The following is a 25,382-nucleotide window of genomic DNA, read 5'->3' as shown; positions in this document are numbered from 1 at the left end:
AAGTTCTAAAAAATACTACCTATGCAACTTCGCAAAATATTAAAATCACATATACTGAAGGAATTTGGTCTTAATATTTCTTGGATTTAAAAGGTGCTAAAAAGAACGTAAAATATTTAGTCTTTGTAAGTCATTAGGTATGGTCATAACGAAGGAAGAAAAAAATAATTATCTCTTAGGTCTCAAAATTTATGCCATTTGTACACTTTTCGCTTTCATCTTTTTTGACTTGAAATTCAATTAATTGATTTTAATTAGAATATTTGGACACACGTGAGGTCCTCTGTATTTGCGGGGAAGTCTTTATTCTGGGTGTACATTATTTAAAATTTGGAAGAATTGTATTTTAAAGAATTGTACCTATAAATTTTTTTAGAAATATTCAAAATTTCTTAAGTTATTCTTCGTGCCGTTTTTTACTTGCGCTATAGGGCAAGTATTGGTTTCGTGTCGAAAAAAAAAATTGACGTTTTAATCAAAACCAACATTACGATGATAAAGAGAATTCCGAAAAAGTGGGTCCCGCAATTCCGTCCGTCCGTCTGTGCGTCTGTGCGTCCATTTGTACACATTTCCACAGCCTAAACGGGTGGACGGATTTTCTTCAAATTTCGTACAGATGATTTGTATGGAATTCTGAAAGTTGGTTTTTTTTGTTTTTTTATATCTCGTTTAGAACGTATACTTCCCATACAAAAAATACGATATTGCGAATTTCTCGAAAACGGCTCTAACGATTTTGATTAAACTTTGTATACGTAATATTTAAAGCAGTGGCAATAAAACTGAATTTTTATTTTTTCATTTAACAAAATTTTACCCTAAATGTCGGCTCTTCCCCAATATCAATTTTTTTTTTTAATTTAGAGCCAGCTTTTAAAATCTATAAGTAGACTAACATAAAAGTGCTTTGAACTGCAAGAGCAAGTACGTGCGACCCCAGTCGTGCATTTTATTTTTCCAAGAGGGCTAAATTTGGTTGAATTTTTTTTGTACGTTTTTGCAGTTAAACTTAAATACCTCCCTAAGATGGACCACCTTTCTATTTATTAAAACAAAATCCTTGAAAACTTACTTTTTTCAACATCTAGAGTGACCTAACAGCTTAAATAAGAAATATTTGTTTGGTTAATGAAAAAAAAAAAAAAAACATTTTTCAAAGAATCACATACAAAAATTATGTTCATATCGAAAGAAACAAATGTTTTCATGGCAAATTATAAAAAATAGTTTTATTTATTATTTAGGTAGTCAAAGTTGCACATTTTATGACAATTTATCTTGAGTATTTCAATTCTTGGTTTAATATAAATTAAGGTAACATTTATTTTAACCAATTATTCTTTATTTAAAATAAGGTGCCTAAAACTTCTTTTTCTTTTTTCTAGTTATTTTGAAAATCCATAGAAAATCAAATACAAATATTTCAGTTCTCTGACAACGTAAATAATGTAATTGATAGCCAGGAAAAAACAATCAAGGCAAAAAACATTATTTACTGATGAAAAAACTACAATCAATACATTATTTCTTATCACACTAATTGACAAAATATAAACAAACAGAGCAAAAATTCAATATATTTTTTTTATCAAGCTATACAATTTGATAAAAAAAATGATAAAAGATATCTTTATTTTCCCACATTCCAAAAAAAAAACTGCACTCATTATGACTTTCACTTCACAATCATCAATAAACGAAAAGTGTAATAATTCTAACCAACAAAATTAAACAGGTGTTTTTATAACCACGTTTATCGTCAAATACTTGAAGGATGTCAAATTTAATCAAAGTTATATTTTTCCTAGTAATTTCGAGCATTTTTAATCAAGTTTACTGTGAGTGTTTGTGACAAAAAAAAACTAAATTAACCCTTACACTAAACGATGTCAATAAAATCGAATTATGTGTCAAATTGACAACTTCTCATAAATTATGTATGTGTCAGTTTGTCAATGTTGGCAGGAGGTGTGGTTTTTATTGCCAAAACAATGATGAGAACGTGGCATGCAAATAATAATAATAATCATCATGCAATGTATATACAAAAGGCTTAAGTGTCATAAAAGTCTCTTTGAGTCTCATAAAAAAAAAATACAAGAAATCATCGCGTCATAATATTTATAGTGAATTGTATCTTTTGTGCCTCTTACATATACATCCCCATAAAAACCTCCACCTCATCCTCGTAAAGTCTGATACCTACTTGTTTGGCGGCGCTAATAACTTGGAAACGGTGCTCATCTAAAAATACACCTCTAATGAACTCATCCAAAATTCAAATGTAATGAAATGTTGTGTCGTCGAGTCTTGGTTTGTACACTCCGCTTCAACTGAATAAGCACACAAATTTTCAAAGGTATTTTGTTCATTTTTTCCTAAGATTAAGCTTTCTTGTAACATTTGATGATGTTTACAGTTAGCTTGCGATGTTGAGAAACCAAATCAGAAAGAATAATTCTCAAAGTACCGCTATTTTTTTTCGTGTTCTCTTACAAAGCGTCCCATATGGAAAAATGCAGTTTTTTTTTGCGTCAACTGAATAGACACACGGTCTTTCAAGGTCAATATCTTCGTCGTTTATGAGAGTTTTGAGGTGTTTGGCATACCAAATCAAAGGTTGAAATGTTCTCAGTGAGATTTTGCCATTTAATTAAAATTAAAAAAAAAAAGTAGTAGATTAAAAGCTTTGAATATTGTCGACAGAGCTAAAATGAATTTGCTAACGGAACAAGTACTGACCGGGTCTGCTATAGCTACCAAAATTGATCGGAGTTTTAGTGTGTTGCCTATTCGTACCTCAAAAATAAAAGTTCGTACAGGAAAAATATGAATTAAGGTAAAAAACGGCAAAAATAGCAGTTAATCGACGAGAAATTTTGAGATCTGCCTCCAATTCATTTGACTCTGGGGCAAAAATCAAACAAAAAGCTGGTGTTTCTGCAAGTGTTTCAACACTCCGCAGAGTTATTAATAGCACGGATCATTTTAACCCATTAAAAGTCCAAAAGAAACCAACTTTAAACAAGCAACAAAAAGGTATTCGTTTAGAATTTTCTAGACTCCATATGAGCTGGAAAAATGAGTGACGCAAAGTGGTTTTTCTCATTTAAAAAAGTTCAATTTTGATGGATTCACAATTGAAGTCATCGGGGCCATCAAAATTGACATTTTTCAAACGAAAAAAACCACTTTGCGTCACTCATTTTTCCAGCTCATATGGAGTCTAGAAAATTCTAAACGAATACTTTTTTGTTGCTTGTTTAAAGTTGGTTTCTTTTGGACTTTTAATGGGTTAAAATGATCCGTGCTATTAATAACTCTGCGGAGTGTTGAAACACTTGCAGAAACACCAGCTTTTTGTTTGATTTTTGCCCCAGAGTCAAATGAATTGGAGGCAGATCTCAAAATTTCTCGTCGATTAACTGCTATTTTTGCCGTTTTTTACCTTAATTCATATTTTTCCTGTTCGAACTTTTATTTTGGAGGTACGAATAGGCAACACACTAAAACTCCGATCAATTTTGGTAGCTATAGCAAACCCGGTCAGTACTTGTTCCGTTAACAAATTAATTTTAGCTCTGTCGACAGTATTCAAAGCTTTTAATCTACTACTTTTTTTTAAATTTTAATTAAATGACAAAATCTCAATAAGAACATTTCAACCTTTCATTTGGTATGCCAATCACCTCAAAACTCTCACAAACAACGAAGATATTGACCTTTAAAGACCGTGTGTCTATTCAGTTGACGCAAAAAAAAACTGCATTTTTCCATATGGGACGCTTTGTAAGAGAATACGAAGAAAAATAGCGGTACTTTGAGAATTATTCTTTCTGATTTGGTTTCTCAACATCACAAGCTAACGATAAACATCATCAAATGTTACATGAAAGCTTAATCTTAGGAAAAAATGGACAAAATACCTTTGAAAATTTGTGTGCTTATTCAGTTGAAACGGAGTGTATATTGTAAAAGCTTAAATCCCATCGTGCCACCACCACCGCACCACCAAAAAGTATCTTTCTATCTTCATATAGGTTTACCTATCGCTATATCTAATTTTTCTTTTTCGATTCAATCGAGGTTACTCATGGATTTCTGTTTGTTTTTATTTGAATCACTGCATTGACGTCATCATTGCGCTTTATTTTTCATTTGGTTCATTCATACAAAACAAAACAAAAACAAAAAAAAAAAAAGTATCTATGATTGTATATTTTTTTTTAAATTTTTATCTTTAGAAGTTGGGAGGGTTGCCAAGGATAATTTTAATGTTTGAAAATAGTCTAATTCTATATTCTGCTTTTCATTGTATAAATTGTGACTATATATATCACATAATTGTTAACATCTGGCAACCCTATTTTCATGGGGGGGACTTTTCGTGCTTATCATTCATCCCCATCGGCGGCGGAAGAATAAAAAAAAAAGATATGACGAACATAAAACTATTTTAATCCTTTCTTTTTGTATAGGTCTACGCTGCTACACCTGTAGCTATGTTGATCCGAGTCCTGATAAATCATGCATTTCGAGTTCTGAAACAGAGGGACAACGAACGACCTTGTGCTCGAAAAAATACTGCACCATTCAGCGACAGGAAACTTTGGTAAGAGTTCAGTTTTTATTTTGTTTTAGGTATTATTTTACTTGCAATATTATGGGAAAAAAAAATGCTAAAGGGCATATTTTGGATTAAGAAACAAAATTTTTAAAAATCAATTCAGGTTTTGATACGAATTTCCATTGAATTGAAACTTTGTAGGATTTATGACAGAGAGATTTAAACTTGGTAGTTTTGCAGGTATTTTTTATCTGAGAGTTATTTTTTTAGGTTTTTCAAAATAATGCGAAAAAGAAATAAAATGCCCGACTGGGTCGTATGAACTTACTCTTTTAGTTCAAAATATCTTTATATTAGGTTACCAATAAGCATTAACCTTTATTATTATACGAACCGTCTATATAAAAATTTTAAAGAAAATTGGTTTAACCATTATCGAATTAGGGGAAGAGCCGATATCAGTAATTTTTTTTTTAGAAAAACTAAAAACCCAGTTTTTCTAGAATTACTTACAGCATAACGTATACCAAATTTAATAAAAAAAAATGAAATGAAATAAAAATCGAGAAAGTTGCAATAACTAAAACACTTTGCATGGGAGGTAAACTTTTTAGGTGAGATATCAAAAAAAGAAAAAAACGGGTCTAGGAATTTACGCAAAAAACATATCTATCATGTTAAAGCAAATCATCCATTAATTTAGGAAAAGGCTTTTAAAAACAATAGGCAAGTTGGAAATTTTTCAATTAAAAAGTTTTGGATTTGGGTATAAATCTTCATATTCAATGAAAAAAATTCAACTATAAGGCTTTAGTTTTAAAAGTTTCAAATTTTTAGAACAAATAGTTTGGCTGGAATTTAGAATTGATCGGAAAAGCTCCGAAACCCCATGTTATTCACATTAGAAACTTCAAACGCTGGAAGGCACGATTAGAATTGAGTTAGAGACTTCAAATTTGGGGAATATTTTTGTTAAATTTAATTCCAACCATATACCTTAGCCATATAAGAGAAAACAAATTTTGTTTTAATAATGACCACCCTACATAGATCCAGATCCTAAACGGGTTAAAGGATTTACTTAAGACTTGGTGTAAATGAGTTTAATATTATTTCCAAGAGTTTTATTTTTTTTATGTTACCTTTATAACGTAAACCTACAAAATATTCAAGATTTTGCAATTATCTGTGTTTTTAGTCTGCTTTTGACGTCAAAATTCATTTGCACAACCATTTTTTGACTAAATGTCATGAAATTTGGTACACTGAAGGATATTAGTTTTTTATTTCCGTTCCGGTTACTAACAACGGTTTAGCCGACCCGATTGCAAAATTAAAGAAAATCAAACGGAATGAAGATTGTCAGAACCAAATTCTATTTAAAAAATTTAGCAGAAAATATAAAATTTTGTTACTTGCCTAAAGTATAAGCACTTTAGTGGAGTAACTAAAGCTCAAAAATTGGCAATATTAGGGAACCTTAGATTTTGATGATCTTTTTTTTCAAGCGTCGGTAATTAAAAATACTTTAAAGTCTATAGATTAAAAATTGCCGGTGTTGCCGTTTTGATTTTTTAAATTTAATTGAAGTTTTTTGTGAACAAAAACAAATTTTTTTCAAAAATTTTTCTTAAATTTCATAAATTAATTAATGCCAAAAGATTGTCTAGGAAATTCAAGGAAAAAAAATATATGGGAGTGAGGGACAATCTTCCATAGTTCAAGCGATAGATGCAATTTTCTTATTAATTGACTTCAACACAAAAAAAATATATACACAACGGCAACACCTTCAATATTCAAATATACATTTTTTAAAAGCTAGAAGCTTAGTTATATATGTAAAATTAAAATTAAGTTAATTGAATGAACGGCTTTTGAAAAAATGGTAATTGAACTCAGATTTTTGAAAAAAAAAAATTATTGAAAAAATTTTAACATGTCGTTTTTAAACTTGGTCGTAATATAAAATGCATTTATTTTCAAATTTTTTTGGCCGCATTTATTATGATTTCAAATTATAAAAGGAAATGTCAATATGTAGGTATTACGGTTTATGAAAAAAATTAAAAAGTATTTCATTTTCGAAGAACTTTTTTTAATAAAAGTTTTGAAAAAAAATGTAACTTATTTTTTTTTAAAGTTCAACATCTAAACATAAAATTATTTTTTATTCATTTAATAACCCTTACTGTTGAAAGTTAAATAGCAAAAATTTAAAGTTCCTATTTACAACAGTCTTTGAGAAAATTAATTATTTCAATGCAAAAATTCAGTTTTAATAAAAAAAAAATTATTGAAATTGAAGTAATTTTTCATTTTTTTTTTGTCAAAAATGTGATATATTTTACCTTTTTTGCTTCGAAATTCAACTGATAATATTTATGGTCAAACATTTTTTTTAAATAAATTCATATTTTATTAGAAAAAGTTTGGAAATAAATCATTTCAAATTTGTCTAATAACTTTTTTTTTTTAATTCTGAGTTTGAGGACCATTTTTTCAAAAAGTCTTGATTTAATTTAGTGGATTTAAATTTAAGAGATAAGAATGAGCTTCAGGCTTTTTAAAAATGTATTTTAAAATATTGTAGGTGTTGCCGTTGTTTTCAAAGTATTTTTTTTGTAATTGAGGGCAGAATGTTAGAAAATTGCATTTATCGCTTAAACGATGGAAGATTGTCCCTTACTGCCTTTTATATATTTTCCTTAAATTACCTAGAGAATCTTTTGCTATCATTTGTTTTATGAAATTTAAGCAAAAAAAATGGTTTTGTTAAAAAAAAATTTAATTTTAATTTTAAAAAACAATACGGCAACACCGGCAATTTTTAATCAATAGACTTTAAAGTATTTTTAATTACCTACGTTTGAAAAAAAAAATCGTCAAAATCAGAGCTGTTCGGCCGGGTTCCCTAATAATTTGCTTTAGTTACTCTACTATACTTTCTTAAAAAAAAAAAATTGGAGAGATACATCACAAAAAAAGGTTATCAATTATAGACCAGTGCCTATCCGGTTTTCAGAGGGCAAAAGTTGAAAAAATTATAAGCAGAAAGGGAAAATATATTATAAATGGTATAATAAAAATAAATTGCCCTCAAAATTGGAGGTGGGTGAAAAAAAGGGTTGGATATCAAAAATCGTGTTTTTTTAGGATTTCTGTCAAAAGTAGACCTCCAATGGAAAACAAGTTTACTACAAAAATTAAAGATAGTAAAAAAATCTGTACAACTTTTACCCAAAATATACATTATATGTAAAACATCAAAAATATTGAAAAAAAAAGCAAAAAAAAAATGTTTGGTTTTTATTTTTATCTTTTAAAAAAAGTGTTGGATTTTAACATAACTAAGTAAACATTTACTTTCTTATGTTTTTATCTATTTTTAATGTTTTTTTTTTCTTTTTGAAAAATATTAATTTTTAGATTCTTGACGAATTTAGTTTGAAAAAATAGCCTATTTTTCAATCAAAAAAGTTTCTAAAAAAACGCAGTTATTTAGATTTAAACCATTTATTTAAGACTACGCAGAAAAACTACACTTTTATGTCAGAAAATATTGAAAAAATGGAAAAAAAAAACCAAAAAAAAAACGATCTTTAAGATCGATTTTTCCGTAAATAATATCTATTGGCGAGAAATATTTTTCTCTAGAAACCAAATCATACTTTCCTAATAGCCTTTGATCTTATAAATTTAAATCTAGCATTGGAATTTCGCTAACGTGCCAAGTTTTCGGGATATCGAATTTTGATTTATATAAGAATATCTTCTTGATTCCTAATTTTTTAAACACGATTTTTTAGTATTCATGTTCTAGTTTTCCAAGTTATTTTTTTATTTAAAATATTTTGTTTTTAGATTATTCCAAAATACTTCAAAAATAAACAAGTCTATACGACTTAATAGTGCATTTAATTTATTATTACATGAATACTTCGATTATCTTGCAAAACGGTTCCACCATCAAACAGAGTTTTTTTTTTTATTTTTCGACAGAGCAAATAATTGTGATGTTAGAAAATGTCAGTTAGGATTAGTATAGGAACAACAAACTCGTGTATATATACGAGTTGAGTGTGTATGATTAAAAGAAAATTTATTGCTGACAAAATTGCACGTTTCATCTATATAGAATCATATCGATGGTTGAACTTATTAAACTTTGTTTTTTTTTTATTGAAGAACGAGGAGAGAGGGATAACCGTTTCTGTCGTTTTTCTGTAAGGATTAGGATTTAGAAATATCAAGCTATAGGGGGTGTGTTGTCTTTATAATCATAAAAACAGTCGATAAACGCCTATACAAACGACCGACCTATAAATGTGAATGGTTTGTTATAAATTCAATCCATAAAATTCGCATATAAAAAAGGCTTTCCGATATTCTCACTGAACGATGACATAATGTAAAGCAATATTACGTAGCTTTAACTGCAAAGGATTTATTAAACACTTTTGGAAATTTAACTTTTATTCATTGCAAAAATTATAAGGAAAAGGGAAATTTTCGTAAAGTTAAAACTTGCAAAGGTTTATTTTTCCTTTAAAATCATAATTAAAAATGTATCCCGTGGGGTTTTTGGTTTAAAGTTGAAATTGTTTTTTTTTTTTTTCAGTTTAAAAGTTATAGATGCATTTTTTTAATCACGAGTTTTCAAAAGGACTCTTTCAGTTATTTAGAATTTATTGACTACTAGGTAAAAAAGCAGATAAAAAAAACAGACAAAAAAGTGGGAAAAAAAAGAAAATTTTTGTAAGATCTTATAAAAGGAGTGTTATTGGATATTTCTAAGAAGAAAAATAGATTAAAAAACTAATAATTTTCTTAAAATAAAAAAAAAGATCCTGAATTATTTACCTACCTATTATACAACCAGATTAATCAAAGAAATTAAATCTAATAAATAATACATTTTTGTTTTTCATTTTGATATATGTACATAAATCAAGAGCTTTTGCTTGAACAAACGAAGTATCATCGAACTTTTATTTAATTACGAAAAATAATTGTCTCCATTAAGATAATTCAATAAAAACCTTATCGAAAAAAAAAAGAACATTCCTTAATTGAAGAATCATTTTCTCCTTTTCACTAAAACCGACGACGAAGGGAATATTATTATTGATGCATCATGAGACCTGCTGAGCTAACTAATTTTCCTAAATATCAAGGCTCAACCTTTCACATCCGTTTATCATTATTTCGTCTTATTTCCCGTCCATCATCATGGTCGTGTGCGTAGTCGGTCGGTCATTGGCTGTCATCATCCACAGCTAGAGCACTCCCAATCAATTTATTTTATTATGCCTGTCTAAACAAATCAGATTAATGAATTGCTTCCATATTGAGAAACAAAAACAAAAAACAAAAAAAAAAAAAAACAGCCTAAAGGTTTTTTCCATGATAGCCAAATTCCATTAGAAAAAAGGAAGTAAATATGAGTCATCAGTTTCATCCTCTTTGTCTTATTAATAAGTCTTCAATTAATCAGATTTTGATTTGAGATTCCTATATTTTTTTTTTTTTTTTTTCTCTACAAAAAGGTTGGGAATAAGAGTTGACTTGTTTTTGAAGCCTATAACAATAATTCTTAGAAAAATCTAAATTCTGTGAAAAGTTAAAAAATATTCAAAAAGGTTGGTAGTAAGTAAAACGTTTAAGAGTACTTACTGCTTTTCTTGGAAGAACCACCAAAAAGAAATTAATTTACGTTAAAAGAATCATTATGATAATAAGCCAGCTGCTTTTGATTGCCTGTTTAGTTTGAATTTCATAAAATTTCAAAAACATACATTTTTGTTAACAATAAAAAAGCCTTAAAATAGCTTTAATAATTTCTTCAAATTTTGTCCTTCACCAAAAACACTTGTTATAACATTAAGCCCTTGATATTTCATATTTCCAAGAAAAGTATGTTTCATTTTTTTTTCGAAAATATTAAAATATTATTTCTGATTTTTTTTTTGTCTTCAAAGAAAATAATCAAAAATAGAATTTTTTTATTGGATACGTGATGTGACAGATAAAATTGATATTTCCTTTGAAAAATTTCTTATTCACACACAAAATGAAATCTGTATTAATTAAATACATCAAAAATAAACTGCTTTGTGTTTTTGTTTTAATTTTGTTGGTTTCCCAGAATTCTAGACAGAGAGTCGCCTTCAAAATTGTGTAGGAGTTGAGTTGAGTTGCTTGATCTAAAAAATCTCAGATATAAGATTGTGATGATGATCATTATATCGTTAAATGGGTCAGATAAAACCGTTTAAGCAACATACTGGCCCTAAAATTTCAATTAAGTGGATAGTCATAAAAAATAAATTAAAAATTGTTAAATTTTTTTTAATAATGTATTATTGAATGAATTAAAATTGAATTTAATGATGTTTGTATTGACAAGTTGATATTTTAATTGGTTCAGATATAGAAATAATTTAACCAATTGAGTCAAAAGATTTGTGTTAATTTCTTTTGAAACTTTGATAATTTAGTATTATGAATAAATTTATTTTTATAAGTGACTTACATTTGAGGATTCATAAAATATATTTGCTTCTGAGTATTATGCAAATTGAGAGGAACTTCGTTTTAATTGAATTATTTTTTGTAATTTCTAAGAAATCTACAATTTATTTATTATTTAATTGTACATTGGAATCGTAAGAAATATTGTTACTTTGAGAATCTCTGAAATCCAAGCTGTTTATTTTCGCTAATTATATATTTTAAATTATGTCGATCATTAATAAAAAGCTTCTCTTTCTCTGAAATACAAATTTATTTTAGTGGAAAATCTTATGAAGTAATAAAGAAATTATAAAGGCTTTAATGATTTTTCAGTGTTGTTTTTTTTATAATAGTTCTATATTTTCCAAACTTCGACTTATTTTAAAAAAAAATTAGTTTTATTGCAACTAAAATTATATTGATTGAAATTATTTAAATTTTATAACCCTTCTTGGTCGCTCTTAAAAACAAAGTGCATTTTTTCTGGTTATTATTTTTTTTCACTAGTGTATTTTTTTATAACAAAATAGGAATATTTGAATCTTTAAAAAAAAAAAAAAAAAAACAACAAACCAACTATTAAAACTGTCAAAATATTAAATTTTTTTTTAAATAATTGTGACAGTTATTCCTATTTTATAATTCATTATTTCAAAAAATAAATTTATTTTAAAACGCGTTCTTCTGAATAAATTGAACTCAAAGTAAAAAAAAAAACACAATAAAGTTAAAAAAAAATAACACAAAAGCACTAAAAAAAATTATTTTTTTTTTTTTTATTTCAAAAAATTTTAATTATAGAAACAAAATTTAAAAAATAAATAATGTAAAATATTCAAAAATGTTAAAATTTTTTAAACGGAAATTTCTTTTTTAAATTTAGTTTTTGAAATAGGACTCTAAAGCATCGTGAATATTTAAAAGAACAAAAAAAACAATAACTGAATTCCGTTAAGTAGTTTAAGAGAAAAAGGCACGGGTTTTTCTGTATTCCAAAATTCTGTAGGACCGAAATTCTGTATCTGAATAAAAAATTCTGTATGAACATAATTCTATATTAGGTATTTTGTGTTTCAAAATTCCGTAGATCCAAAATGGTGCAAATCCATTACACTGCTTTTCGAAATTCTGTAATTCCAAAAATCTAAATAAAAACTCACAGTTATGAACAATTTTATTTAATTGTCTGCTGAACAGATTTGTATTATATTAACAAAGTAACACTCTATATAAAAAAACCTTTCAGCAACACAAAAAAAAAAAAAAAATAACCAAGTGAAAAACATGGTGAAGATTCCTGGCTAACCTTCTTATATAACACTGGTTTACAAGGGTTTTGTTGCCGAAACAAAAATATACTTTTCTGAAGGTTTTCGTTGTGCTGAACTTGAATCCGAAGTTAGAAACAACTAATCAGGTCCCGTTTTTGAGATATTACCGTGAAAATGCAAAAAAATGTTTTTTTTTTTCAGTTCTTCGGACCTTATTCTTTTGTAAAAGGAAAATTGTTTGAGCATATTTAGTAACGGTTTCTATAAAAACTGTTTTCCATTTTTCGTTACCTGTTTAAATCTTTTCAATATCTTTTGTATTGCCAGAGTTATCTTAAAATGAAGTAAGTGGGTTTGGCTTCATATATCATAAAGGAGATAATGACCATATAAAATTTATAATAATACCAAACAACTGAGGATATCTCGGGCAGTAAAAAAGATATCGGAAAGATTTAAACAGATTTAAAAGGTAGAAAATAGTTCTTATAAAACCGTTACTAAATATGCTCAAACAATTTTCCTCATATAAAAGAATAAGGTCCGAAGTATTGCATTTTCTAACGGTAATATTTAAAAAACGGGAGCTGAATAATTTTTTTTGACTTCAGATTCGAGTTCAGCGCACCGAAAACCTTCAGAAAAGTATAATTTTGTTTCTGCTACAAAAAAAAAAGTTTAATTTTGTTAACCAGTGTAATCTACGTTACTTAATAATCTTCGTTTTTTTTTTAACCAAACTTCAAACTTCTGCAAAATAAAATATCAAAAATCTGTATTTTTTTTTTTTTTCACTATCAAAACAATTTTTTTTATCATTTACAGAATTTTGTAATACAGAATTTCGACATTGATTTTTTGTTTGCAGAATTTTGAATTTACAGAATTTTGAAATACAGATTTTAGGAATACAAAATATGACCCTAACCCGAAAAAAAATTGATTTTAGGAGAAAAAATCATTAGGTATCTACTACAAAAGCCAAAAAAATCATATGGCAACATGTCCGTTAAGCTTCCTCGTAAGTAACTCAATAAATTTCATTTATTTTTTTTATATGAAAACATTTACTTTGCCTTAAAAAATTACAAGAAGAACATTTTGAAAAAAGCTTGTTTTTTATTTGAAAACAAAAATGTGAATTTTTTATTGCATGAAATTTGATAAAAAATTATATCAGTAAACACCTTCAACTCGCAAAACTATATTATTTATAAGCATTATAAATTTGTTGAATACAAAAATTCAAACAACATAAACTATTTTAAGAGAACCTTAATAATGTAGAATTAAAATATGATATACTATAAACAATTAAATATCATGTGTTTTTTATTAGAGCTAAACTGTATTCTGAAAATAAATAAAAACCTTCAAACTATACGTGCGTCGATTATCTCCATTTAACATTTCATTGAAATTCAATTCACAATTTCATTCGAAAAAAAATTATAATTTCCAATTAAAGTTTTAAAATTCAACTCGCTCGTGTATATTTTTTTTTTTTAAATACATTTTTTATCTAGTCTTTTTTTTTTAGTTTTCCTTCAAGCTAAAAATAACAAAAAATACTTTTTACTCTAGTATTATAGGATACAATATAAAACATTTAAACAAATATATTAAATTCACTTAAGCTCCTGGATTTCAACACGTTTGTACCTATTTTATTTGTAATTTTAGTGAAATGACCATTGCCTAGCTCATGTGGGTATTTAATGTGACCATGTGATCCTTTTTTAGAAGATATACATAGAAGAAATCTATATCATTTCATAATTGGACATTTACCTCGTTACGGGTGTGACACTCTTACTTAAAATCTGATGAAGTTTTAGGCCATTATTCAAAATCAAAATAATTCTTCTGAAATACAGGCTAAAATCCATAATCTTCCTTTAAATAAATATGGAATTTTCGTTTTTTACGGGCGTGACCCAAATTATTTATTTTCAAAATATATATTTAAATGTCTATTTTCAATACCCTTTCCAGAATTAGAGTCAATACGAGGAGAAACAATCCAAAATACGCCTTTAAATACTGTCGCAGGTGTGACAAAAACGTTCCGGGTGTGACAAAAAAAAAAAAACGAAATAAAATTATTTTTTTTAATTAGGTACTTAAAAAATAAAATGACAAATTGACATTTTTTTCTCTTAATATTTAAAAAGGTCACCATATTCCTGCTTTTTTTTTGTGTTGTTTTTTGAAATGCACATCACTATGCTAAAGCAGAATGCTCTTATGCAAACTGACGAGTGCTGGACAACAGATTATCACACATCGTGAGAGATGGAAGGTAAATGGAATTTATATATTCTACAGAGGATAAATCCATCATTGCGATGCACCGATGGAATATAAAATTGCACTCTTTGGTGTAGTTTCGTTCGTTTCGTCTGATCCACTTCGAAAAGTTGCCTCGATTGTTGAATAGTCTCTCTGGATGATGATGCCTGATGATCCCACGAGTACATGTCATAGCACTGAACTGGCTCTTAAATGTCACATACATACTCCCTTGCATTTATGCATTAAATTATGGTAATTCCTTGTCCGATAGTGACACTCACTCATCCTACACATTAACATATAAACTCATATACAATAGGAGAGTACTCGTGCTCGTGAAAAAAAGGACGACTTTCTATATAGAATGAAGCACCAAGATGTAATTAATTTTTCAATTTTTCTCGTGTCTCTCTTGTCTTTTATCCTGTCTCATCTCATCTCTCTGGGGAAGGATAATTGAATTTATCTGTTTCAATCTCATATTTTGACCCTCATACTCTCTCTCTATATCCCACGTGTCAATACAATTTACAATAATATTCTATGTCCTTGCTACCAAAGAAGGTTTCACTGTTTTGTTTAAAATTATGCGAACAGGAGTGGGTTCCAGCTATCAGCGAGATTTTTTTTTTTTAATTTAAAAAGCTTGTAATTTAGGCGTAATAAAATTGTCAATGGTGAAGTTTTGTGAAAATAATAATATTAATTGAAATAACTACGGGTAGGTTTTAGCTTGTTTTCATAAAAAAGTTTTTCTATGAAGGGAAACTTTAACAGAAAATTGGAGGGTAGATTTTAATAATATGAATAACAGGGCAATCCAAATGGTTTATTGTTTATGCTTCAGGTATCAAAGAGAAGTAATTTGAGAAATTAATTATAAGGAAAACATTCAAGCATATTAATAGTGATGCTTAAAGTTTTTAGATTCACAATTAAAAGTCATTTTAATGTTTTTATTTACTTCACGGAAGTTTCATTATAACTTTAGAATTCTTTTATAATTGCGTTTGATGAATGTACTGATGTTGGCGTGTATTTGACTTTCCTGATAGTAGAGTAACTAAAGCAAAATATTAGGAAACCCGGCCGAACAGCTCTGATTTTGACGATTTTTTTTTCAAACGTAGGTAATTAAAAATACTTTAAAGTCTATAGATTAAAAATTGCCGGTGTTGCCGTATTGTTTTTTTAAAATTAAAATTAAATTTTTTTTTAACAAAACCATTTTTTTTTTGCTTAAATTTCATAAGACAAATGATAGCAAAAGATTCTCTAGGTAATTTAAGGAAAATATATAAAAGGCAGTAAGGGACAATCTTCCATCGTTTAAGCGATAAATGCAATTTTCTAACATTCTGACCTCAAACACAAAAAAAAATATTTTGAAAACAACGGCAACAACAATATTTTAAAATACATTTTTAAAAAGCCAGAAGCTCATTCTTATCTCTTAAATTTAAATCCACTAAATTTAATCAAGACTTTTTTAAAAAATGGTCCTCAAACTCAGAATTAAAAAAAAATATTATTAGAAAAATTTAAAATGACTTTTTTCCAAACTTTTTCTAATAAAATATGAATTTATTTAAAAAAAATGTTTGGCCATAAATTCAACTGATAAGAATTTCGAAGCAAAAAAGGTAAAATGAAAAATTACTTAAATTTCAATGTTTTTTTTTTTATTAAAACTGAATTTTTGCATTGAAATAATTAATTTTCTCAAAGACTGTGGTAAATAGGAACTTTAAATTTTTGCTATTTAACTTTCAACAGTAAGGGTTATTAAATGAATAAAAAATAATTTTATGTTTAGATGTTGAACTTTAAAAAAAAAATAAGTTACATTTTTTTTCAAAACTTTTATTAAAAAAAGTTCTTCGAAAATGAAATACTTTTTAATTTTTTTCATAAACCGTAATACATATTGGCATTTCCTTTTACAATTTGAAATCATAATAAATGCGGCCAAAAAAATTTGAAAATAAATGCATTTTATATTACGACCAAGTTTAAAAACGACATGTTAAAATTTTTTCAATAATTTTTTTTTTTTCAAAAATCTGAGTTCAATTACCATTCTTTCAAAAGCCGTTCATTCAATTAACTTAATTTTAATTTTACATATATGACTAAGCTTCTAGCTTTTAAAAAATGTATATTTGAATATTGTAGGTGTTGCCGTTGTGTTCAAATATTTTTTTTTGTGTTTGAAGTCAATTAATAAGAAAATTGCATCTATCGCTTGAGCTTTGGAAGATTGTCCCTCACTCCCATATATTTTTTTTCCTTGAATTTCCTAGACAATCTTTTGGCATCAATTAATTTATGAAATTTAAGAAAAATTTTTGAAAAAAATTTGTTTTTGTTCACAAAAAACTTCAATTAAATTTAAAAAATCAAAACGGCAACACCGGCAACTTTTAATCTATAGACTTTAAAGTATTTTTAATTACCGACGTTTGAAAAAAAAAGATCATCAAAATCTAAGCTGGTCGGCCGGGTTCCCTAATATTGCCAATTTTTGAGCTTTATCTATGAATCTAAATCTGGTTTCAGAAAAATTCTAGCACGTACCATTTTTTTTTTAAATGATTTTTGAAAAATATGGGTAGATTGTAGAAAATAACCCTTTTAGATTCGGTTAAGCTAGTACAAAAATAAAACAAATATTCGTATTGAGCCCAAATTTAGAGGACTTATTTTTCATAACATGATCTATCATATGACACCAAATTTGTATTTATTAATTAAAGTTAACACACATTTTAAGATACTAGTTGACAAAAACAGCAAAAATATTGAAATATTGCAGTTCTTAGGAAATTCCACATGAACAAAAACACCTTAATTAAGGAAAATGTAAAATCTCAACGCCCGTTTATATAAAAAGTCAAATATGTGAAAAAAAACTGTAATAAAATACATTAAGACAATTTATACGTGTTTTGTAATATTATATAATATTTTTCTATTTAGAAATATTTTATCTGTGATAAACCATTCGATACACTGCCTTCTAAAGCTTCAAATTTGTTTCTCCTAGGAACAAAAGTATACTTTTTTTATGATTTTTGAAGTGCTGAATTTGAATCCGAATTCAAAAAGAATCTAGCACGTCAGGATTTTGAGATATGGGTCAAAATCATGGAGGTGGGAAATTTCGATGACCGAATTCTTAAAAAATCAACTTTGTTTTATGATAAAAATTTCATGCTCAAATGTTCACTTCAGCCATAATTTGTCGGTTCATGAACGGGCAGAGCACAAAAATGTATATTTTTCAATTTAAAGCAAAACCCCAAAAATTAGTACTAGAAAAACGTTCCCGGAAATAGTATCAATGTGAATGATATACTATTATATTAAGGTAGTAGGTCATAAATAAATGAAATATAACTTTATTTCTTGGGACAGAGACCGATTTCTACAAAAAAATGCTTTTATGCACTTAGGCTATAAGTAATTTTTTATTTTGTTTTCTTGTAACTTTTTTGATAAAAGTGTATATTACAGCCATTCTTAGATAGACTACTAAGTAAAAATACCCAAAAAATGCAAAATTATGAGTGTTAGACTACATTATTTATTCAGATTCTAAGAGCGTTCCCGGAAATGACGTTCCCGGAAATGACGTTTTGACCTTAATTTATTTTTATTTTGTATGTCACAAAGTTAAACGAAATATTTTCGAGATTATATTGCAGTGGCCTCGATTTTCGATCATAATATCACCAAAAAATTAAAATTTCAATCTAACTATACCCCAAAACAAGCGTTCCCGGAATGACGGTTAATTGATGTACGCTACTTAAAAATGAAACTAAAACTAGCTTCTTACATATATTTTATATATTTATCCATACAAATAAGCGTGGAATGATAAATCTATATAAAATCAACTTTAAAAACTGCTTGCAGCACAATTTGTAAGTTAGATGATTAAAATATTGATACATTAAGAAATGTTGCTTTTATGCGTCATTTTTTTGGTACAACTTTTATTAATGTATAAAAAAAAACAAAAAACTTAGTTTTTTTTTAAGAGATGTACCAATTTATAAAAAGTATTGTTTATATGTAGTATTTAGAAAATAAATACTTAAAAATAATTGACTTTAATGTGTTTTTAAGTCATTTGAATATCAGTTTTTGAGTTATGGACATGTCCGGGAACGCTGTTTTTGGGTTTATAAAATGGAATAAAAAAGAAATTTAAACTTTTCTAACCGAAACAAATATATTCGTATATGAGTGCCTACTATTTTAATTGGTAAATGAGAAAAAAAAAACTTAAAATAAATGTTATTTTGATTTAAAAAAATGCCTGGACATCAAATTTTCCACCTCCATGATTTTGACCCATATACGCGTTAAAGAATCACAAAATCAAGTTTTTGGTTAAAAAATCTCAAAAAAAAACTATTATATCTCAAAAATAGGAGCTGATCGAAATTTTTTGAATTCGGATTCAAAATCAGCATATTAAAATCTAATAGAAGAGTATACTTTTGTTTTTGGAAGAAAGAAATATGAATTTTTAATGATCAGTTTCTTTATGGTTAGATATCCCAAAACTACTTAATTTTCTCGTACTTAAATTTCTCGAATAAGAAAAGAGATATTTTAATTTTTGTTCTCAAATATATTGAGCAGAATGGATCTGAATTTGAAAGAAAAAAATAATTTCTTTTATAATCCGTGACTCTGACTAGTTTAGTTGAAAAGGTTTACATTACGCCAAAATATTGCTTCGAAAACAGCAAAAAAAAAATGGGTTTTCGAGATTTTCTAACTTGAATATCCTAAAACCGTGACGTGCTAGGCCAATTTTGTCTTCAGATTAAGAATCAACACAAAAAAATCCTTTAGAAAAGTATAGTTTTATTAAAAGGAGGATTTCCTTGCAGACCATTGTTATTAGAATAGTAGGAAATTAAAAAAAAAAAGTAGCGCTACGAATTTAAACTTTTTTCTCCAGAATATTTTAAAAATATATCCACCTTTTTCAAAGAAAACGATTTACGAAAACTTAATCATATTCTTTAACAAAATTCGGACTCATAATTCAACACAAAGCTCAAAAAAAATTTTAATATCATCTTCAGAAGACAGCGAGAAGTGAGTGTATAGCTGTTTGTATAGCAAATAAAGCTAATAATAAAAAAAAAAAAAAAAATATCTCCTCTCCATAAACAGAAACTGGGATCATCTGCTTTAAATAATAGACTTCGGACGTGAGGATATTAAAAGAAAAAAAATTATATACCTACCTACCTGTTTCATGGCGAAAGCAGGAAATTTCAAGTTGTTTCTTTAATGTTGGCCATATTTCCGGACTTCTTCCGGACGGCGAAGATATTCTATCTTCTGCGAAATAATTTTTATATTATGACAATTTTCGTAATAATTTTTGTCAAAATATAAAAAGATTAATTTTCTGCATGAGGTGCTTATAGGAGAAAGTTTATATTTTCTTTCATTTTGATGATATTTTAAAAAATATAGGTATTTAATTTTTCTTGGATGGAAATACGATATTGTGTATCTTTCTTTTTATTTAATATTCTCTATCAATACGTGCTCTGTTATTATAATTGCTATTTGTATTTAATTTTTTTTTTGCAGAATCCACCAGGAAAGATTGTTTCGTTTATCAGAGATTGCCAGGACAAACCATTGGTAAGTGTTATTTTTAATCTTGCAATCAAAGTTTTTTATTGATACATATTTAAGTGGAAGGAAAAGAAGAGACAACTACTGAATAAAAAATAATTAACATGTTTCTATACATTCAAGGATTAAAATTTTCAAACGATAACAATAAGGATTTACTCCAATTATTTTACTTAACTGTCATAAAAGAAATAAATATTTTTTGGACAAAATTGTAACTAGATCGTGGACTCTTGATTGTAAATTATATTTTAAAATCCATGAGGAAAAAAAAAATTTCACAAAATAATAAATCTTAATACGGTTTACTATTCGTATCATGTTCCTTTCATTGGTGAAATGTTTGTTATAAGATTTTATAAAATCTTAACTCAAAACTTGAAAATGACTTCGAATACTTTTGAGTTTTGATACTGTAAATACTTTTTTTAACTGTTGCTGTATTTCAATAGATACAAATGTTCCACATACGCCACAGTGACCTGCATCAATAACTTCGATAAATGCACTTGTTTATTTACGGGAGTTTTTCGTTTATTTATGATATTTTTTATTGAAATTATTCGTAAGCGGTATTTTTCCAATTCTTGGAAGAATAAAAGCGGTTTAAAAACGATTTGAAAAAAAAGCGCATTATACCAAAATCATCGCTAGATCGATTTTTCACATTCCAGTTTGGGTGGACGTTTTTCTTTTACTGAAAGCATTGATAGAATTTTTAATGATCAATGAAATTAACAAAGCATAGTTAAAATTTAGTTTTTTTTTTTATTTAGGGCCAATTTTTCAATAGTCAGATAAACCTCAGATAGAGCTTATTCCTAGGAATAAAAGTTTTTTTTATATTGACATTTGGCAGTTTTTATTCATCTGATAGTCTAACTGACGATTGAAAAATCAGGGCTTAGTGAAAAATTAAAACACCCCAAGAAATAATTTTGAAACTTATGTAAAAAAAAATGAACCTTATTGTTTGATAGAATTTTATTAAAACGCATCAAAAATATCATAAATTAACGTAGCTTTAAAAATGCTATAGTAAATTTTTGTATATAAATAAAAAAGTGTTAATAATTTTGAAAATTATTTAATTTGAATAATGTGTGGCTTACAACTCTTAATAAACCTAAAAAAAAAAAAAAACAAATTAAAAAAAAAGGTCTGAGAACATATAATAAATTGCATTGAAATTGGATTAGTTTTTATGAAAAGTATAAAAATCGTTTTTGAACTAAATTTATTTCAAGTACTGTGATTTTAAGCCCTTAAAACAAATTGATCTATTATACTCAAATAAAGTTAAAGTTCGAAATAATTTTAATTGGATTTTGACTTGGATTATAAAGGTGGGATTTACAGTAAGAAAGGTCATTCAAACCCACGACTTTGTCATACAAACCCCACCATTTAGTCTTTTTGTTCGTTCTAGTGGTCGAAGAGACCTTTTTCCTTTTTTTTGCCCACATAAGTACTCAAAATTTTTTTTGTCGAATTGAGCAATAATTCTCTATTGTTTAAGCTTCAAAATGATAATTTTTTTTATAAATAACTACACAGTCTAATGATTTTCAGTTTTTCTTAAATTCTTCTTTGGAGAGGAAATAAAACATAAAAACCATTTATTTTCAAACTCAAAACCATTTGAAAATATGTTTTAATATGTTTAAAAATTAATGATATCTATTTTTTTAATGGCAATACTGGTTTTATAATTTGCTTTTACATAAAAACCGTTTGCACTATTTTTAGAAACCCAATCCATTGACTAACTGTAACTTTAACTAAAGAAAAATCTTATTGAACTCATGAATAATTTCATTAAGATTACAATTATTCAAACATAAACTTCAAGCTAAAAAAAGTTCTTGAAAAACACTTAGTACAGGAAAGATAGACTTTTTCGTGGAACGAAATATAGGACGGCTGAATTTTTCAAATCTGAAAGAGGGGTATTAGAAAAGCTTAAGTCCTGGTTTTCGGGACGCCACCCCCCTGGCGAAATCCGCCATTTTGGAAAACGCGAATCGCTCTATATCTTCAAAACTATTTGTCCTAGAGAAATGGTTATTAGACCAAAGTTCTTGGAAATTTAATTATATTTTTCTTTGTAATACATTATTATTCTGAGCGGGCAATAGTTTTGAGGTTATGTTGTTTTAATTTATTTTTTTTTCGGTTTTTTTAAGATTTAAACATTCCCGGTAATAGTAACACAATTTTTTAAACAGTTAAAGTTATAGACCATCAAATTTCCAATAATTTGGTATATTTTTGAAAGTCATGCGATGTATGAGTCGAAAGTTATTGATCATAAAACTATAGTCTAAGTACAGGAAAGTTAGTAAAAAAACAGGCATTTTGTGGAACGAAATATAGGGAGGCTGATTTTTTCAAATCTGAAAGAAGGGTATTAGAAAAGCTTAAGTTCTGGTTCTCGGGACGCCAACCACCAGGCGAAATCCACCATTTTGAAAACTTGAATTGGTCTATATCTGCTATACTATTGACTTGACCGAATAAGTTACTCAACCAAAGTTGCAGGCAATATAAATATCTTTTCTTGTACATGCACTGTTTTTCAGCGAGGACAACACTTTTGAAGTTATGTGGTTTTATTTTTTATTTTTTCGGTTTTTAATTTTTCTCAGTCTCTATGATGGAAACATAATGTTTAGCATCATAAAAGTTGTATTTTGACTTAAAGCAAAATATGTGTACCACAATATTCTAAGTTTACCGTTACCCACCTTAATAACTCCCTCTCGTATCATTTGTTTCTTGTTTTTACGTTACATAAAAGATTTAGCCTTTTTTTCATATCTTATGCAAAAACATATTAGTATATTTTTTGAAAATATTGAAAGGGATTGCTCTTAAAATTCTGTATCTTTGGTTTAAACATATAATCTTCAAAATTATACCAAATTAATATAAATTTGAAATAAAAAGAAAGGTAGGCCTAAAAACTCCTGGTACAAGCAAATGCAAAAACACCAGCATTCAGTTGGCCTTAGAAATGGAACAATACAAAACCGGGAGGCTTGCCGCCGATTTCTGAGGTCAACCCGGCGAACCCCACAGGCGGATCACTAGTGTGAAGCAGATACGTGGGATAGTTATGATCCCCTCGACATCGAGATCATAACAGCGCCGAGAAAAAGGAAGAAGAAGAATATAAATTTGATGTTCTACAACTTTATTCATGCTAAAAAATTATGTTTCTATCATAGATGCTGAGAAAAATTAAAAAAACCGAAAAAATAAAACAACATAACCTCAAAAGTGTTGTCCTCGTTGAAAAACAGTGAATGCACAAGAAAAGATATTTATATTACCTGCAACTTTGGTTAAGTAACTTATTCGGCCAAACCAATAGTTTAGTAGATATAGACCAATTCGCGTTTTTCAAAATGGCGGATTTCACCATGGGATTGGCGTCCCGAGAACCAGGACTTAAGCTTTTTTCTAACCTTTATTTCAGATTTTTAAAAATAAGCCTCCCTATATTTCGTTTCACAAAATTTCGTTTTTTATTTACTAACTTTCCTGTACTTAGACTATAGTTTTATGATCAATAACTTTCGACTCATACATCGCATGACTTTTAAAAATATACCAAATTATTGGAAATTTGATGGTCTATAACTTTAACTGTTTAAAAAATTATGTTACTATTACCGGGAATGTTTAAATCTTAAAAAAAAAACCGAAAAAAAAATAAATTAAAACAACATAACCTCAAAAATATTGCCCGCTCAGAATAATAATGTATTACAAAGAGAAAGATAATTAAATTTCCAAGAACTTTTTTCTGATAACCATTTCTCTAGGACAAATAGTTTTGAAGATATAGAGCGATTCGTGTTTTCCAAAATGGCGGATTTCGCCAGGGGGTGGCGTCCCGAAAACCAGGACTTAAGCTTTTCTAATACCCCTCTTTCAGATTTGAAAAATTCAGCCGTCCTATATTTCGTTCCACAATATGCCTGTTTTTTTACTAACTTTCCTGTACTAACTTTTTTGGCTGATAATTTTACATTAAATAAGAGTAAAGTAGAGTTATTTGAGTAGTGAATTACGAAAATTAAGAATATTACAATGAACATTAAAGATCAAAAGAGTTTGATCCATCGTGAAAATTTTACTGCAAAAAATATTACGCTTACACCACAGTGACTCATTTTTATACTAAATTAAATATGGTAATTATTCATTTTATTCATGTGTGGGAATAACCATTAAAATATTGAAATTTATCAGCCAGACTCCTAATGGACTTAAGCACTGTATTGGCTTTAAATAAGATAACTGAATAACAAACTGCAAATGCAAACTATTAAATACCTCAGGTACAAAACCTAAAATAAATAATTTGTATCTAATAACCCTTGTCAAATGACAACACAAAACAATCTATTAAAAAATTTCACACAACACTTCTTCTCATTCCAATTGCATTATATTGTTTATCTTTTATTTAACATCAATCAAAACTAAATAAAAATTGTCTTTCTCTTTTGCAGTACCTCAACGATATCCAATCCGATTCAACATACAAAGTCTATTATCGATCTTGTACATCTGACCTTTGTAACAACGGTGATGGTCGTCAAATATTATCAGCAGCCGATCCAGACTTTGGTGCTGGCGAGAATTTAATTGTCGAAGGAAAAAATGGATCCTTTTCAAAACAGACAATTTCTTTATACTTAATCCTTTTGACATGGGTTATGTGTATAATTTTTTAAATTTCTTATAATCATATACCTATATGAATTAAAAAAAAATGTTCTCTTCCAATAACATTTTGCTTTTGTGGTTTTAATAAAATAAAAAAGGTTACACCTTTGGGGCTTCCAACAAAGTTTTAATTTAAAATTTCACATATTCTGGGAAATGTGAAAGAGAGGATATAACCAACGTGGGTTGAAAACTTTGTATGTTTCACCTTGTTTTTCACTCCTTATTGTAATAATTAACTCTGTTGTCCATCATTTTGTTCTCTTTTATAAGGTTGCGATCCTTGTATGTATTCATGGACACATGTGTGTGTC

At 27.6% G+C, this 25,382-nt stretch overlaps 2 protein-coding genes across 4 annotated transcripts in view; one reads left to right on the top strand and one right to left on the bottom strand.

The window, feature by feature from the left end:
* LOC129906805 (uncharacterized protein DDB_G0288805) overlaps positions 1–25,382 on the bottom strand; it is a 298,594-nt gene that overhangs the window by 91,036 nt on the left and 182,176 nt on the right. The window lies entirely within an intron of this gene.
* LOC129906808 (uncharacterized) lies at positions 1,656–25,133 on the top strand. Its single transcript, XM_055982732.1, has 4 exons — positions 1,656–1,841; positions 4,482–4,615; positions 20,281–20,334; positions 24,852–25,133. Exons 1-4 carry the CDS (start codon positions 1,778–1,780, stop codon positions 25,074–25,076), a joined length of 477 nt encoding a protein of 158 aa, XP_055838707.1. The 5' UTR covers positions 1,656–1,777; the 3' UTR covers positions 25,077–25,133.

This window comes from Episyrphus balteatus, chromosome 1, assembly GCF_945859705.1.
Source record: "Episyrphus balteatus chromosome 1, idEpiBalt1.1, whole genome shotgun sequence".
NCBI lineage: Eukaryota > Metazoa > Arthropoda > Insecta > Diptera > Syrphidae > Episyrphus > Episyrphus balteatus.
This window is presented reverse-complemented; position numbering and strand designations above follow the sequence as displayed.